The sequence below is a fragment of the Muntiacus reevesi genome, chromosome 1, assembly GCF_963930625.1.
Source record: "Muntiacus reevesi chromosome 1, mMunRee1.1, whole genome shotgun sequence".
NCBI lineage: Eukaryota > Metazoa > Chordata > Mammalia > Artiodactyla > Cervidae > Muntiacus > Muntiacus reevesi.
Genome location: NC_089249.1, coordinates 71,030,247 through 71,044,905, shown reverse-complemented (window position 1 = coordinate 71,044,905; position 14,659 = coordinate 71,030,247). Strand labels below are relative to the sequence as shown.

The following is a 14,659-nucleotide window of genomic DNA, read 5'->3' as shown; positions in this document are numbered from 1 at the left end:
CCTCATCAGACACTCCCTTAAATACAAGAATACAGACTCTCAGAAAGTCTTCTATAGAGACACAGAACTTCAGATCCAAGTACTAACAGAGCAAATAAAAATATCTCAGGTCTTCAAAGATTTCAAAGGGAGGAAAGGAAACCAGGTTGAAAGAAGAAGGGGGAGGAGGCGGGAAAGGGGGCAAAAGGGGTGGCCTTACAGACGTCTCCTGCCACCTGCAGACACCCAGGCGTTATGGGACTTTACCCTGGGCCTCCAGAGAAGGGAGGGCTGGAACTTGGCCCTACCAGAAATCAGACCAGAACAGAACCAGAATTCGAGTTCTCTGCCAAGAGAAGGTGATCAGTCTCCAATCCTCAGCTCAGGCTGAGGCCCTTCAACCAGATTCCTGCATCCAGGACTGAGGGACTAGAAAAATAGGGAAGGATAGGAAGGGTTAAGGAGAGGAAAGAGAGAGGGAAGGGGAGAGAGGTCAATAAAGGCCCTCGTTCCTTACTTGGTCAGGGCACTCTGGCCAGTTGTCTGCATCAGGAGGAGACCAGGGACAAAAAGGTCCCAGTTGCGGCCGCTGGGTCTGGTCCATTGGCAGGCAAGCCGGCCCCTGAGTACCCCGAGTGGTCAGGATGTCAGTCTCAGCGAAGAAGAGTCCCCACCACAGTCGCCATTTGTTGCAAGAAGGGGGACCCCTTCCAGGGCCTGAAACTGGGCTCTTGTCTAACACTCAGAAATGAATTGTCCGAGAAGACACATGTGATGACAAAGCAAGAGATTTTATTGGGAAAGGGAGCCCGGGCAGAGAGCAGGAGGGTAAGGGAACCCAGAAGAACTGCTCTGCCACATGGCTCACAGTCTCGGGTTTTATGGTGATGGGATTAGTTTCCAGGTTGTCCTTAGCTAATCATTCTGACTCAGAGTCCTTCCTGGTGGTGCAGGCCTGGTTCAGCCAAGATGGATGCCAGAGAGAAGGATTCTGGGAAGTGGTTGGACAGGTGGTGTCTCCTTTTGACCTTTCCCGAACTCTTCTGGTTGGTGGAGGCTTATTAGTTCCCTGTTCCTTACCAGGACGCCCTGTCATAAAACAGCTCATGCAAATGGTTACTATGGTGCCTGGCCAGGGTGGGGGGTTTCAATCAGTGTGCTTCCCCTAACAGAACCAGCTTTTTTAGTTCTTACAACTGCAAGATGTCCTTTAGCAATAACTATCAGCAAACTGAAAAAATAGAGGCTATTTACAAGACCTAGCAATTACCCAGCACAGTTGGGGCCACACAACAAGGTCACGGGGAGACACAAACAGACCTGGAGTTCTGCTTTTGTTGCAGAAAGGGAAACTCCCTCTAGGGCCCAAAAGTGGGCTCTTATCTAACACTCAGAAATGAATTGTCTGAGGAGACAAGCAAGCTAATGAAGCAAGAGACTTTATTGGAAAGGGCGCCTGGGAAGAGAGCAGGGGGGTAAGGGAACCCAGGAGAACTGCTCTGCCACGTGGCTCAAAGTCTCGGGTTTTATGGTGATGGCATTAGTTTCCTGGTTGTCTTTGGGCAATCATTCTGACCAGAGTCCTTCCTGGTGGTCATGGCTTGCTCAGCCAAGATGGATGCCAGTGATAAGGATTCCAGGAGGTGGTCAGACATGTGGAGTCTCTTTTTGACCTTTGCCGAACTCTTCCGATTGGTGGTGGCTTATCAGTTCCATTTCCTTACTAGGACCTCCTGTCATAAAATAACTCGCAAATAGTTGCTATGATGCCTGGCCAGGGTGGGGGGTTTCAGTCAGTGTTCTTCCCCTAACACTTTTATTGGGGTTGAGAGGGAGTGCCTAGGGGTTTGGGGCCTCACTTTTTATTTGTGTATTTACTATATAAGAGCAGGGATTTAAAGAACAGGATGATAAAAAACAAAAACCATGTAGACCAATTGATTAGTTATTTAAATCCACCAGAATCTCTAAAACGAAGTGTTACCAAATCCAAGCTCAGTCAGCACACCGCAAGACAGGCCAATAAATCGGAGAGACAAAGTGTTAAGACAAGAAATGCAACTTTATTTGGAAAGCTGATTGACTAAGATGACAGACTAATGTCTCAAAATAGCTACCTTATGGAGTCTGGATGCCAGATTCTTTTATAGAACAGAGAAATGGGGAAGTGAGGAAGTAGTTAAAAGGCAGTTAATCTTGCAAAGGGGCTTCCCTGGTGGCTCAGAAGGTAAAGCATCTGCCTGCTATGCGGGAGACCTGGGTTTGATCCCTGGGTCGGGAAGATCCCCTGGAGAAGGAAATGGCAACCTACTTCAGTACTCTTGCCTGGAAAATTCCATGGATGGAGGAGCCTGGTAGGCTACAGTCCATGGGGTTGCAGAGTTGGACATGACTGAGCGATGTCACTTTCACTTTCAGTCTTGCAAATATCTCCTGGAATAGCCAGCCTCAGGGAAGGGATATGTTAATTTCTTCCTCCCTGTAGTCATCCACAGATGGACAAGACATTTGAACAAAGACATGGAACATCCTGAACAAAGACATTTTGGTTTAAAATATTTCTCGCTCCCGAAGTCAGGAGATCTCCTCAACCACACATGAGCAGAAAAGCTCCTGGGAGGTCAAAGGGGAGTGATGCTAATTAATGCCAGGCTACCCATATGCCTTTTCAGTAAAACCCATCTAGGTTTAAAGATGCATGCACACACGTAGGAGGATCCTGAGATATACCAAATATGGACTGTGAACCAGGCCAATCAAATGACTGGCTAAAGGAAACCCAGAAGAAATGCACTATAATAGTAATTCAAACCACTACGAGAGTGAGACTCAGGGACTCTCCGTCTCAGCCTGCCTGTGCATCTATCCACACATACTGTCCTTAATTTTTCCCTCTTAATAAATACTTCACTTGTTTCACTAGTTTCCATCTTTGTGGGAATTCTTTTCTGCAAAGCTGAAGGGCCAGGGCTCTTGTCACTGACCACTGGTCTACTGGCTCTCACCATGGCAACCTGGCTCACTCTCTCGCTGGGAATGGAAGCCCCACTTCAAGCTGTTGCAGGCTGAGGAGATCATTCATACATGATGGCCTGCCTCAGGTGACCCTGCCCTTCTGCCTGAATGTTAAACCTTTGCTACAAAGGTCCATTGTCACTCTGAAAGTGACAGGGCAATCCAAATCTAGGAATAAGTTTCTTTAGGATTGTTTTAGTCACTTCAGTTGCCCTCTGTGTTCTAGTGGGGAAGACTTCTATCCATCAGTAAAGTTATCTGTAAAGACTAGTAAGTATTTGAAGCCCTGGAAAGAGGGCATCTGAGTGAAATCTGTTTGCCAGTCCTCTCTTGGATAAGTCCCATGATGCTGGACTGGGCTAACAAAAGGGGGAGGCTTGACACTGCCTCCAGGATTATGGGTGACACAGCCTTGAGTGACTGTTTTCATTTCCTCCAGGAGTCCTTTCCCTGTAAAAAGTCAGAAAACAATGATAGACATTGCATCTCTCCCCAGAGGGAGAGAATCACGTAGCTCTTCTTTAATAGTTTTCCATCGTTCAGAGAAGTATGAGCCATATCTGATCTACGTGCCACCAACCATCTGTTCTCTTAGTTCCCCTCTATCTCATCTCCAGTTCTCTTTGGCAGTTGAGTAACTGGGTGTAACATTAGAAGGGATAAGAGACGAGGTTAAAGCCATTTCATTTATGGGCATCAGGGCTGCTTACTTTGCTTCCTGATCTGCTCTGTCATTTCCTTGGGAAATTTGAGAATTTCCCTTTTGGTGCTCATGGCAGTGGATGACTGCTACCTGTTTTGGTTTCTGGACCACTTCTATGAGATGTAAAATCTCAGTCTCATACTTTACAGGGGAGTTGCTTACATTTAGAAGTCTTTTCTCTTTCCAGATAGCTATGTGGGCATGTAAAATAAGGAAGGTATAATTTGAGACTAGGTATATATTTATAATCTTTCCTTCCCCTAGGATTAAGGCTTGGGATAGAGCTATCAGTTCAGCCTTTTGGGCCAAGATGTTAGGTGGCAAGGGTTTTGCTTCTATGATGCTATGAGTGCTCACAATCGTATCCCCTGCTCTCCTGATCATCTCTAACAAAACTCCTGCCATCAGTAAACCGTTCTTCATTAGGACTTTCTATGGCCTGGGTCTGTTAGGTCAGACCTGTGGGCATAGACCTTACCAAGGGTTTGGAGGCAAGAATGTGTTAGCTTTGGGTTTTCAACAGGCATTAAGGTAGTGGAGTTAACAGTATGGCAAGTTTTGAGGATTAACTCTGAGAAGTCAAGGAGCAAAGCCTGGTACTTGATAAGGCGGCCTCCAGTTGGCCAGCAGTTCTGTATATGGGCCTTTAGTGGCTTCATACAGGGGCGTAACCATTAGCCTGAATCCTGGAATCCAAATGTACAAAATCCTGCCATGCCCCAAAAGGTATGGAGATATTTCCTTAGTCTTTGGAGTGCTTAGGCCTAATATTGTCGGGGTCCCCCCCAGGATCCAGGGGAACCCTCAGGATGAATGGCGTCGGCAAATGAGAGAGAGAGTGAGACAAAGCTCGGGGCTGAGTCTGAAGTTTATTTTTGCATGGCTCCTTTATACCCTTAACAACATCTTTGGGGGAAGTGCACATTGCTTACACACAGGCCATCTAAAAACATTACAGCAACTTGACCTTCAACAGAAACTGGATGTCACCCACATACTTTTTCGTTCACAAGAGTCTTTCTTATCATTTGGCTTTCAGGCCTGCTAACATTTTATGGCTTGCACCTGGTGTGATTTAAGCAACTTCAGTAGCCGACCCTGTTTTTCTCATAATTAATCTATTTTCTTTCTAATAAGCGTCATCTCTATGGGAACTAAATAGGATTACATTTTTTACAGAACAGAAATGCGAAGGACTGCAAAAACAGCAGATATGGCACAAAACAGGCTCTTAGTCTAAAAGTTACCCACCTGCAAGAAGCCACCAGCTAATCTCTATCTAAACTATTTTCTATTAGGCACATTTGTGGCTATCATATTTGTGGAGCTTTTCTCACCCTGCGAAGGGGCCTATGCTTGATAGTTTCTTTTGTTAGCGTACTGTGCTTAGGATGTTTAGAACAATCAAGAGCATTTTGTGCAATAAGATCACACATTTATCAAACAAGCCAGAATGCCAGCAAAATGTTTGAATGGAAGCATTTCCTTCATCTCTGGCCCCTTCATAGGGCAGCAGCATCCAGGAAATTTATTAATTAGGGTTTTAAGTTGGTCTTCATTCAGTGAAAGAGGAGCAGGAGAGCTCTCGGCAGGCAACACAAGAATCTGCAACAGGGCAAACAAGAACAACAGCAGAAAAGGGGGGAAGATACAGGGTGGGGTAGAGGCCGAGGCCAACCTGGAGGGTCCCTTATCCTAGACGGCCTTGCCTGTCAGGTTTTTTCCTCATGACCTCGTCATGGATGGGGTCCCGGACGGCCTTGCCTGCCCGGTATTTTCTTCATGACCTCGTCACGGGCGGGACCCCCCATAACGGCTCCCGGCATAATATAGCTTGTTTTTTATCTGGAGATAACTGTCTATATCCAGGGTTTATAATATATCCCAGATACTTGTTGCTTTGCGATTTGTGCCTTTTTATGAGAGACTCTAATCCCGGGCCCCAAGGAAATTAATTAAATTAATACTTCAATGGTATTTTGATCTGAGGCCTCCATGGAGGGATTACCTGTTAAAGTATCACCTATGTACTGTAGAATAACACCTTCTTCTAGGTGTATTTCCCTTAGTTCCTTTCCCAGGGCCCGGGGAAACAGGTGTGGACTGTCCTGAAACCCTGGAGGCAATACTGTTCAGGTACATTACTGTGTTCAGCCTGAGTCAGGATTAGTCCACACGAAGGCAAACAGATATTGTGATGAGGAATGAAGTGGGATGTAGGAGAAGGCATCCTTGAGATGGTATACAGTAAACCATTTAGCGTCCTCAGGGATTTCAGCTAATAGGTAATAAGGATTGGCCACGAGGGGATGCATAGGAACCACTGCATCGTTTACTGGTCTGAGGTCTTGTACCATGTTATATTCCCCGTTTGGCTTAGCAACTAGAAGGACAGGAGTGTCATGTGGGGACTGGCAGGGCACCAAGAGGCTATGCCTTAGGAATTTATCCATGAGGGGTTGTAAACCCTTCTTTGCTTCCAACTTTATAGGACAGAGATTTGGGAGACCCTGACTCCGGTAAGAATTTCACCCTTCAGGGTCCTTTGCCACTGCATCCAGGATCCCTTCTGGAGGCTCTGAAGCAAGAGTGGTTTCAAGTAGAGTGTAGCTCCAGTATCCATCAGAATTTGTAAGGTTGCCCGTTAATTTTAATTTTAGTTTGCCTGGGCTGTTTAGGGGAATAACTAACAGCAGTTTATCAGAGTCTCATCAACCATATGAGGGGCCCATTTGGCAGCCTTCCTTTAAGAGTAGATACGGGGTGTCAAATAAGTTCAAACTTGGCAGACTTTTGTTTACAGTCTTACGATCTCTTCAGAATGAAAGGGTAATTCAGATACAGGATTTGATAGGGGAAACACTGACCAATACTGCCTGCCCTGGCTGGGCCCAAAAGTAGCCAGCTTGCAGGAATTCTCTTAACAGGAAGCCCTGGTAAGGAATGGAAAATTAACAAGCTACCACCAACCAGAAGAATTCGGGAAAGGTCAAAAGGAGAGAGGAGACACCAGTCCATATGTCTTACCAACCTCCCAGAATCCTCCTTGCTGGAATTCATCTCGGTTGAGCCATGTGTGTGCCACTGGGTTCCCTTACCCTGATGCTCTCTGCCCAGCCGGGCGCCCCTTCACAGTAAAGTCTCTTGCTTTGTCAAAATGTGTGTCTCCTAGGACAATTCATTTTCAAGTGTTACATAAGAGCCCACTCTTGGACCCTGGAAGGGGTGTCTCTTCCTGCAACAAACTGGTTTACTGAGTACTGGTAAAGGAGGAGAGTAGCAGGTAGTAGTGAAACTGAGCAACTCATACTGGGACCTGAACCCATGGTCTTTTCATTGAGATCACGTACCACTACATTCCCTGGTGGTTCAGATGGGAAGGAATCTGCCTGCAATGTGGGAGACCCAGGTTTGATCCCTGGGTCAGGAAGATCCCCTGGAGAAGAAAATGGCAATCCACTCCAGTATCATTGCCTGCAGAATGGGGTCACAAAGAGTTGAACGTAACTGAGAGAATAACAATACATTCCAATTTCTCCCAGTGCAGTCCATTTCAAAATGTGAGAACAGCCTTGGGAGAGACACACTTCATAGACAGTGTGGGGTATCTCAGAAGGCTAAAGGCCCCCATATGTGCATGGTGGTTAGTTTTTGTGGGCTGGGTAACTGCCTAAGCTAATGAGTGGGAGGATTATTCCATCTATTTCAGGGAAGGAGCAGAGATTTCCAAGAATTGGGCCATTGTCGACCTTTTGACCTTTTATGGTTGGCCTCAGAACTCTCATGGTACTTGAAGGTGTGTCATTAAGCACATGCTAATCTATTACAATGAGTGTATAATGCAGCTCAAGGTCTACTGGAAGTCGAAACTTCCACCATCCTGGACCTAGCTGGTTCTAACCATTTTCTGTTGTATTCTCAGGGGTTATGTCATTCTTTTTTAACTTTTTATTTTCTATTGGACTATAGGTGATTAACGATGCTGTGCTAGCCTCAGGTGGACAGCAAAGTGGCTCAGCCACACACACACACGCATTCATCTTTCTCAAACTTCCCTCCCATGTTCAGTTCAGTTCAGTTCAGATCAGTTGCTCAGTCGTGTCCGACTCTGCAACCGCATGAACCGCAGCACACCAGGCCTCCCTGTCCATCACCAACTCCTGGAGTTTACTCAAACTCATGTCCATCGAGTCGGTGATGCCATCCAGCCATCTCATCCTCTGTCGTCCCCTTCTCCTTCTGCCCCCAATCCCTCCCAGCATCAGGGTCTTTTCCAATGAGTCAACTCTTCACATGAGGTAGCCAAAGTACTGGAGTTTCAGCTTCAGCGTCAGTCCTTCTAACGAACACCCAGGACTGATCTCCTTTAGGATGGACTGGTTGGATCTCCTTGCAGTCCAAGGGACTCTCAAGAGTCTTCTCCAACACCACAGTTCAAAAGTATCAATTTTTCGGCACTCAGCTTTCTTCACAGTCCAACATCCATACATGACTACTGGAAAAACCATAACCTTGACTAGACGGACTTTTGTTGGCAAGTTAAAGTCTCTGCTTTTTAATATGCTCTCTAGGTTGGTCATAACTTTCCTTCCAAGGAGTAAGTATCTTTTAATTTCATGGCTGCAGTCATCAACCGCAGTGATTCTGGAGCCCAAGTCCCTCCTATATAGGTTGCCATAAAATATTGAGCAGAGTTCCCTGCACTACACAGCAGGTCCCTGCTGGCCATTCATTCCGAAAATAGCAGTGAGTACACATCAATCCCCAGACTCCCCAGCTATCCCTCCCATCCACCCTTTCCCCACTAACCTCATAACCATAAGTTCTCTTAGTCTGTGAGTCTGTTTCTGTTTTGTAAATAAGTTCATTTTTTTAGATTTTGCATATAAGTGATATCATATGATATGTGTCCTTGTCTGCCTTACTTCACTCAATATGACAATTTCTAGGACCATCCATGTTGCTACAAATGGCATTATTTCATCCCTTTTCATGGCTGAATAATACTCTAATTATATATGTACCATTTCTTTATCCATGCCTCTGATAATAGACATTTAGTTTCTTTTCATGTTCTGGCTACTGTCAACAGTGCTGCAATCAACACTGGGGTGCATATATCTTTTGGAATTATGGCTTTCCCTGGATATATACAAGCCCAGGAATGGGATTGCAGGATCATATGATAACTCTATTTTTAGTTTCTTTCCTTTGGGTCTGGGTCTTCTTTGCTGTGCATGGGTTTTTTCTGGTTACTGCGAGTGGGGGCCACTCTTTAATTGCGGTGCATGGGCTTCTCATTGCAGAGCCTTCTCCAGCTGCAAAGCATGGGCACTAGGGCACGTGGGCTTCAGTAGTTGTGGTGCACAGGCACAGTTGCTCCACAGAATGTGGAATCTTCCCGAACCAGGAATCAAACCCATTTTTACTCCATTAGCAGGTGGATTCTTAAGCATTGGACCACCAAGTTATTCCTAAATTAGCTTTTAAAGTGTTGATGTCGGCTCACTGGAGCCTTGTCACTGGTTAAAGAAAATTTTTCACCTAAGAATCAGATAAGGGCTGGAGGTAGATTGGGAGTGGGGGGTGGGGTGGAATGGGGCCACTAGTAAAGACTTGGCCAATGGGGCCAAGGGATAGTTGAAGTTTCTGAAGACCACCGAGTATAAAAACAGGTTTTACAATATCATGTCCTTGAATATTACAGCTTGTTTCCTGAGAAAGCATTTGGGAAAGAGGCCCCAGCAGAGGGCCCCAAGAGAGATCCCAGAGCATCTTCTGTTCTGGGGATGTTGAGGGTAAACAAACAGTGATGAGGATGACGACAGAAAGCAAAAAAGGGGAACTAGTGTTGCTTGGATACCCACAATGCACCAAGGGTGGTGCTAGCATAGAAATTATCTTTTAATTTTCAAAAACCTTGAGTGTAGTGGTTCTCAGTTAGGGGAAATGTTGCCCTTAAGAGCGGATTTGTCAATGTCTAGAGACATTTCTATTTTCACAATTAGGGGATGCCACTTGGCATCTAGTGGGTAGAGGTCAGGGATGTTGCTAAACACCCTATCATGTATGGGACAGTTCCTAACATTGAGAATTATTTGGCCCCAAATGTCAATAGCAGGCTGAGAAATCCTGCTTGAAGGATAGACATATTAATTTCCATTTATACAGATGAGGAATCTGTAGTTCTGAGAAGCTACCTGTCATTCAAAATTAGACTAATACAGTTCCAAAGCCCTGCTCTTTCACCATGCCATAGTGATGGGAACAGTGGTGGGAATGAGGGTGAGAAAGATAGAGAACCAGGGCACTAGCTGCTGCTCAGAAGGTATTTGTTGGAGGGATGAGTACAAGAAAGAAGGGGTGATAGCAGATGGGAATGATGATTCTATTGCCACCCTGACACATTTCTCTGTCCTTGTTCCACAATCCAAAACGGAGTCTGGATTATCATAATGGAGGCAAGCAAATGATGGGGAAGGTGGCCTCAAGCCCCTCTGCTCAGTCTCAGGAGGAGTCTGATGCCAGTGTCTGCACCTCTAAATGGATATAGAAGCACGGGGAGTCCCCTGGCACACTCTCATCCATTGCCTTTTCCAAAGAGACAGAGACAGACAGGGAGTTCTGAGCTGAGTAGGGGTGATCATTCCCCTCTTCCTTCCTGGGGCTGAGCCCAGCTGTGGTCCCAGAGGACGAGGAGAATTTGTTTCCCAGTTTCTACATTTTCTGTGAATTTGGAGTGGTACTGAGCCAGATTCATTCTGGGAAGCCCTGAATCTTCTGGGAGGGAACTCTCTAGATGAAAGAGGGTGGAAGGGGAGGAGCCAATGATAAAACAACACTTCTTTTCACTTCCTCTTTTGGACTCCAGAATTTGCCCTCTGGGTGGAATCTATCAAGCCTGGAGAGAAGCCGGTGCCTGCCATGCTGGGCTGTCAGAGCAACCTGCTCGCTCTAGGAGGTGATGGGATTCCTAGCCTTCCTTGCTGCCAGGAGGAACCGAGCTCACTGCACGCCTTGGCATCCTTGGGGCCACATGTTACTGTGGACAGCTCTGCTCTTCCTGGGTGAGTCGGGGTCCCAGCAGGGACAGCAGAGCAGGACAATGGGCAGGTGTGCTTTTCTAAGTCAGCTGCCGCCACCTGGGTTGTTGCAGAAATAGCAGGCGGTATCACTGGTTGCAGCTAGGTGGGGTGAACACTGCTGGGCACTGCTTTCTCTGCACCACTAACGTCTCTACCTCCAGAGGCAAGGATAAGGGCTGCAGTGGGAAGCACATCAGGAAAGTCAGGAGGGTGAAGGCAGGCTGATGAGAATCACATTCTGACAACCTTGCTGGCCTTGGGAAATTATGAAATTGGCAGAAGTAGGGTTTTTTAAAACATTTTGCCCAATGACACTGGGCACCAAGGTCCCTGGTAATCTGCCACCTCCCACAGTTCAGCCAGCTCTGAGGAATATCCAGTGACCTAGACTTGAAGGACTAATAATGGCCAAGGTGTTTACCTTCCTTAGAAATGTGTGTTTGTTTCACTGGGACACACATCTTAGGCAAGAGGGCTGATGCTGTCTTAAGCAGTAAGAGGTGTGAGGAAGCAATAAAAATTGCATTGGGGAGCAGAGGCCATTCTCTATGCCTACCACTTTAGGCAGCAGGACCTATTCTCTTTATGTGAAATGAGAGTCCCCCGGGGAAAAGCGCCTGAGGGTCTGGGTTATTCAGGGATGGAGACCAGAGAATATGTTAGCCAAGCAACTCTAGCATTATCAGTTGTGGGACCAGAGACATCATGAATGCCTCCTTGCACTGTAAGCATGAAGAGAGGAAAAGATCAGTATCACTACCAAGAGAATCAACGCAAATTTACTGAAGTGTCAGAATTGCAGTTTAGTGTCTTTCTGAATATGGTGACAGTAAATTTATGAAGATATCAGACTGGCCCCTTTGTAGTAATTTTGTTAATGCAGCTGAACAAGTTAAGACATGAACAACACAGGTGACCAAAATGCAGACCTTATGTTAAAGGACCACAAGAGACTCACGAGAGAGTTAAGGAGGTTTGCAAGTGAGAGGGTAACAGGCAGGAAGGCTGGGGCCCCAAATGGAGGAAATAGGCTGCAAGTGTCAGACATTTTTTTATCTCTCTCTTAAACAGCAGGAGGAAACGACAAGTGTCAGATTTTATTCCCCTTCTCTACACAAAATTAAAAGGAGGTTTCCCTTAAAATTCTGTGTTGCCATGACAACACCTGGTTCCACCTAAACTTAACTTTTCTCAAACCTTGAGCTAACCAATACGTTTTTCTTATGGAAATGTTTATCTTAAGCTATGTTAATGAACCTTAGACTCTGTCTTTCTTCAAGTCGGTTTTACCTAACACGCAGAACCCACAAGAGCTCAACAGACCAGTATGTTTTACCAATGGAAATGTTCTCTTAAGCTATGTTAATGAGACTATGTATTTGTTTGGAAATCTGCCTTTCTTCAAGATTCATGTCAATCATGTTATGGTCTGGGACGACTCACCTTGTGCCAATGTTACCTCAAAATGTATGTTGTGGATAAGGGGCCTGGTACCACTCTCTGAGTTTTGAGACATTCCCTTCCTCTAATTAGCAACCTGCTGATAGGAATGTAACTTCTTGCTCAAAACTAGCAAGGTGGCACTTTTTCTGCCCCCTTCTGATGTCTATGTCGAAAGACCAGTCTGAGTGGCCTTCTCTATCTCTTTTATACTTTAATAAAACTTTATTACACAAAAGCTCTGAGCAATCATGCCTTGTCACTAACCTGGATTGAATTCCTCTCCTCCAGAGGCCGAGAGTCCTGGTTTCATGGCTCAGCAACAACCTTTCACAATGTGATTATTTGTAATGATGAATCATCATATGCAAACACCAGGCTGATCTTTGCTCTCTCTCTCACAGCTCCTGTTGCTGGGAAACCGGGTAAGTGCTCCCCCACATCCCCTCTGTCCCCCAGCCACCCTCTCTCTCTGCTGCCTGCACCCTGTCTGGAGGAACTCTGGATGCACCAGCAACCCAGGACCGAGGTAGAGCCAGAAAAGAGGAATTGCACCCACAAGAAGCCCTGCACCCTTCTCCTTCCTGCTTCCCATCCTCCCACTGAAGCCACCAGCGGTGGACAGCCAAGGGACACAGATGCCTCTGCTTCTGTCCGAGACCTCACAGATTCTGTCACAGAAAATAACTGTCCTCTGTCTCAATTGCTTCCTCTTTCCAAACTAAACCACGAGCCCAGGCCATGCAGAATCACATGATCTGCTTGGGTTATCCCCATGGGTTGATAAATTGTCCATTTTTCATGTATCTGAAGGCTTCAGGGCCTGTTCCCTTGGAGAGAAAGAGGAGGCGGTATTACTGGTTGCAGCTGGGTGGGGTGAACACTGCTGGGCACTGCTTTCTCAGCACCACTAACCTCTCCACCACCCAGGACTGGTAGGGGGTGGGGCTCTCCCTGGGTCACTGAATCCAGGGCTCCCTAAACTGGTCTTCCAGTCTGTCTCTTTCTTATTCTTCTGAGGCCATAGAGACTCCTCTGTTCTTGGGTGTCAGGACAGGTCTATTCTAAAGGACAAAGAATGAAACAGGTCAGATGAGAAATGTGACCTCTGACTTGAGCCTGGCACCTCCACCAGATGGCCCCCTTGTCTTCATCCAGCTGGGAAGACAGTTTATCCACTAGTGTCCAAATGCCTCAGTTTATGAGGGTGGGGGAGTGATTCCCCAAAGGATGTATGTGTAGTGTGTGTGTGTGCATGTCTGTGAGTGTGAGTTTGAGACAGAAAGAGAAATAGAGACAGAGAGAAGAAACTGGGTAGAGCTCCTTGGGTGAGGTGTGTTTGTGTTTCTAGACTGTTTGCTTGCCCCCTCTCCCATTTCCCTACCCCACACCTTCTCCTCCTCCGAGGAGCCAAGCTCCCTGAGAGAATCTGGGTTCCTGGGGGCCCCTGTGTGGCCACATGAGTTGGAGGAATTGCCTTCAGTTGCAGAACTGTTCTGGGTTGGGTTCTTCTCTTGATCTCCCCAGCATGGCCACAGTTTTCCATCACCGGAGATTTGGGGTCTGCTTAGGCCCTTGGGGTCCCTTTTCCTCACGCTGCCTCCTCTCTCTGCCCCTCAGCAGATCTCCCAAAAGCTGTGGTGAGCATCCAGCCTGCGTGGATCAATGTGCTCAGGGAGGATCATGTGACGCTGATGTGCCAGGGGACCAGCTTCTATGAAGGCAACCTCACCATGTGGTTCCATAACGGGAGCTCCATCCACACCCAGAACCAGCCCAGCTACAGCTTTCAGGCCGGCAGCAATGACAGTGGATCCTACAGGTGCCAGAGGGAGCAGACCAGCCTCAGCGACCCTGTGCATCTGGATGTGATTTCCGGTCAGTGGAGGAAGGCCCTGGAGAGTCTGGGAGAACAAGGGGAGATGGAATCTGCTGACATGGCAGAGGTTTTTAGGAAAGGGCAGTTGCCTACTTACTGGAAAGCATGGCTGTGAGTTGTTTGAAGTGGTTTTGGTCCACCCATTTCCCTTTTCAACCCACCTCCTTGGCTTAGTGTGAGCGGTGAGGTAAAAGTTCCTAAGAGATTTCTCAGAATATGTTGGGCTCCTTTGTCTTGGTGCTGACTGAGCAAGAAGGTGACAAGGCCACCAACAGGCATCTGGATGTGAGAGAAGCAGAAGAAAATCTCAAATTCATAGAAATCTTTCCATTTCTATGGCAGAGTCAAATGCACAGGGAATTACTAGCCATCTAAACATGATGATTTCATTTACCTTTGAGCCTCAGTTTCCTCACCTGCTAGAGGAGATACCACTGCCTCCCACACGAGATTCTGGTGAGAACCAGCATTTCCCTAATCCCTGCCCTCTCTCTGTGCAACTGAGGTGAGACTCGTGTCTTTTAAATTTTTATTTATTTATTTATCTATGGTTGCTGT

The 14,659-nt window shown here is 46.6% G+C and overlaps 1 protein-coding gene across 12 annotated transcripts in view; it reads left to right on the top strand.

Moving 5' to 3' along the window:
* Positions 1-14,659, top strand: part of FCGR2A (Fc gamma receptor IIa) — a 66,033-nt gene that overhangs the window by 47,910 nt on the left and 3,464 nt on the right. For 11 of the 12 annotated variants that reach the window (XM_065946830.1, XM_065946847.1, XM_065946873.1 and 8 more), the window contains exons 2-4: positions 10,569-10,764; positions 12,627-12,647; positions 13,843-14,100. In XM_065946830.1, the coding sequence (XP_065802902.1) occupies positions 10,662-10,764; positions 12,627-12,647; positions 13,843-14,100 (382 nt within the window). In that variant the 5' untranslated portion in view covers positions 10,569-10,661. The remainder of the gene's footprint in view (positions 1-10,568; positions 10,765-12,626; positions 12,648-13,842; positions 14,101-14,659) is intronic. The other variant, XM_065946858.1, reaches the window with a different exon arrangement.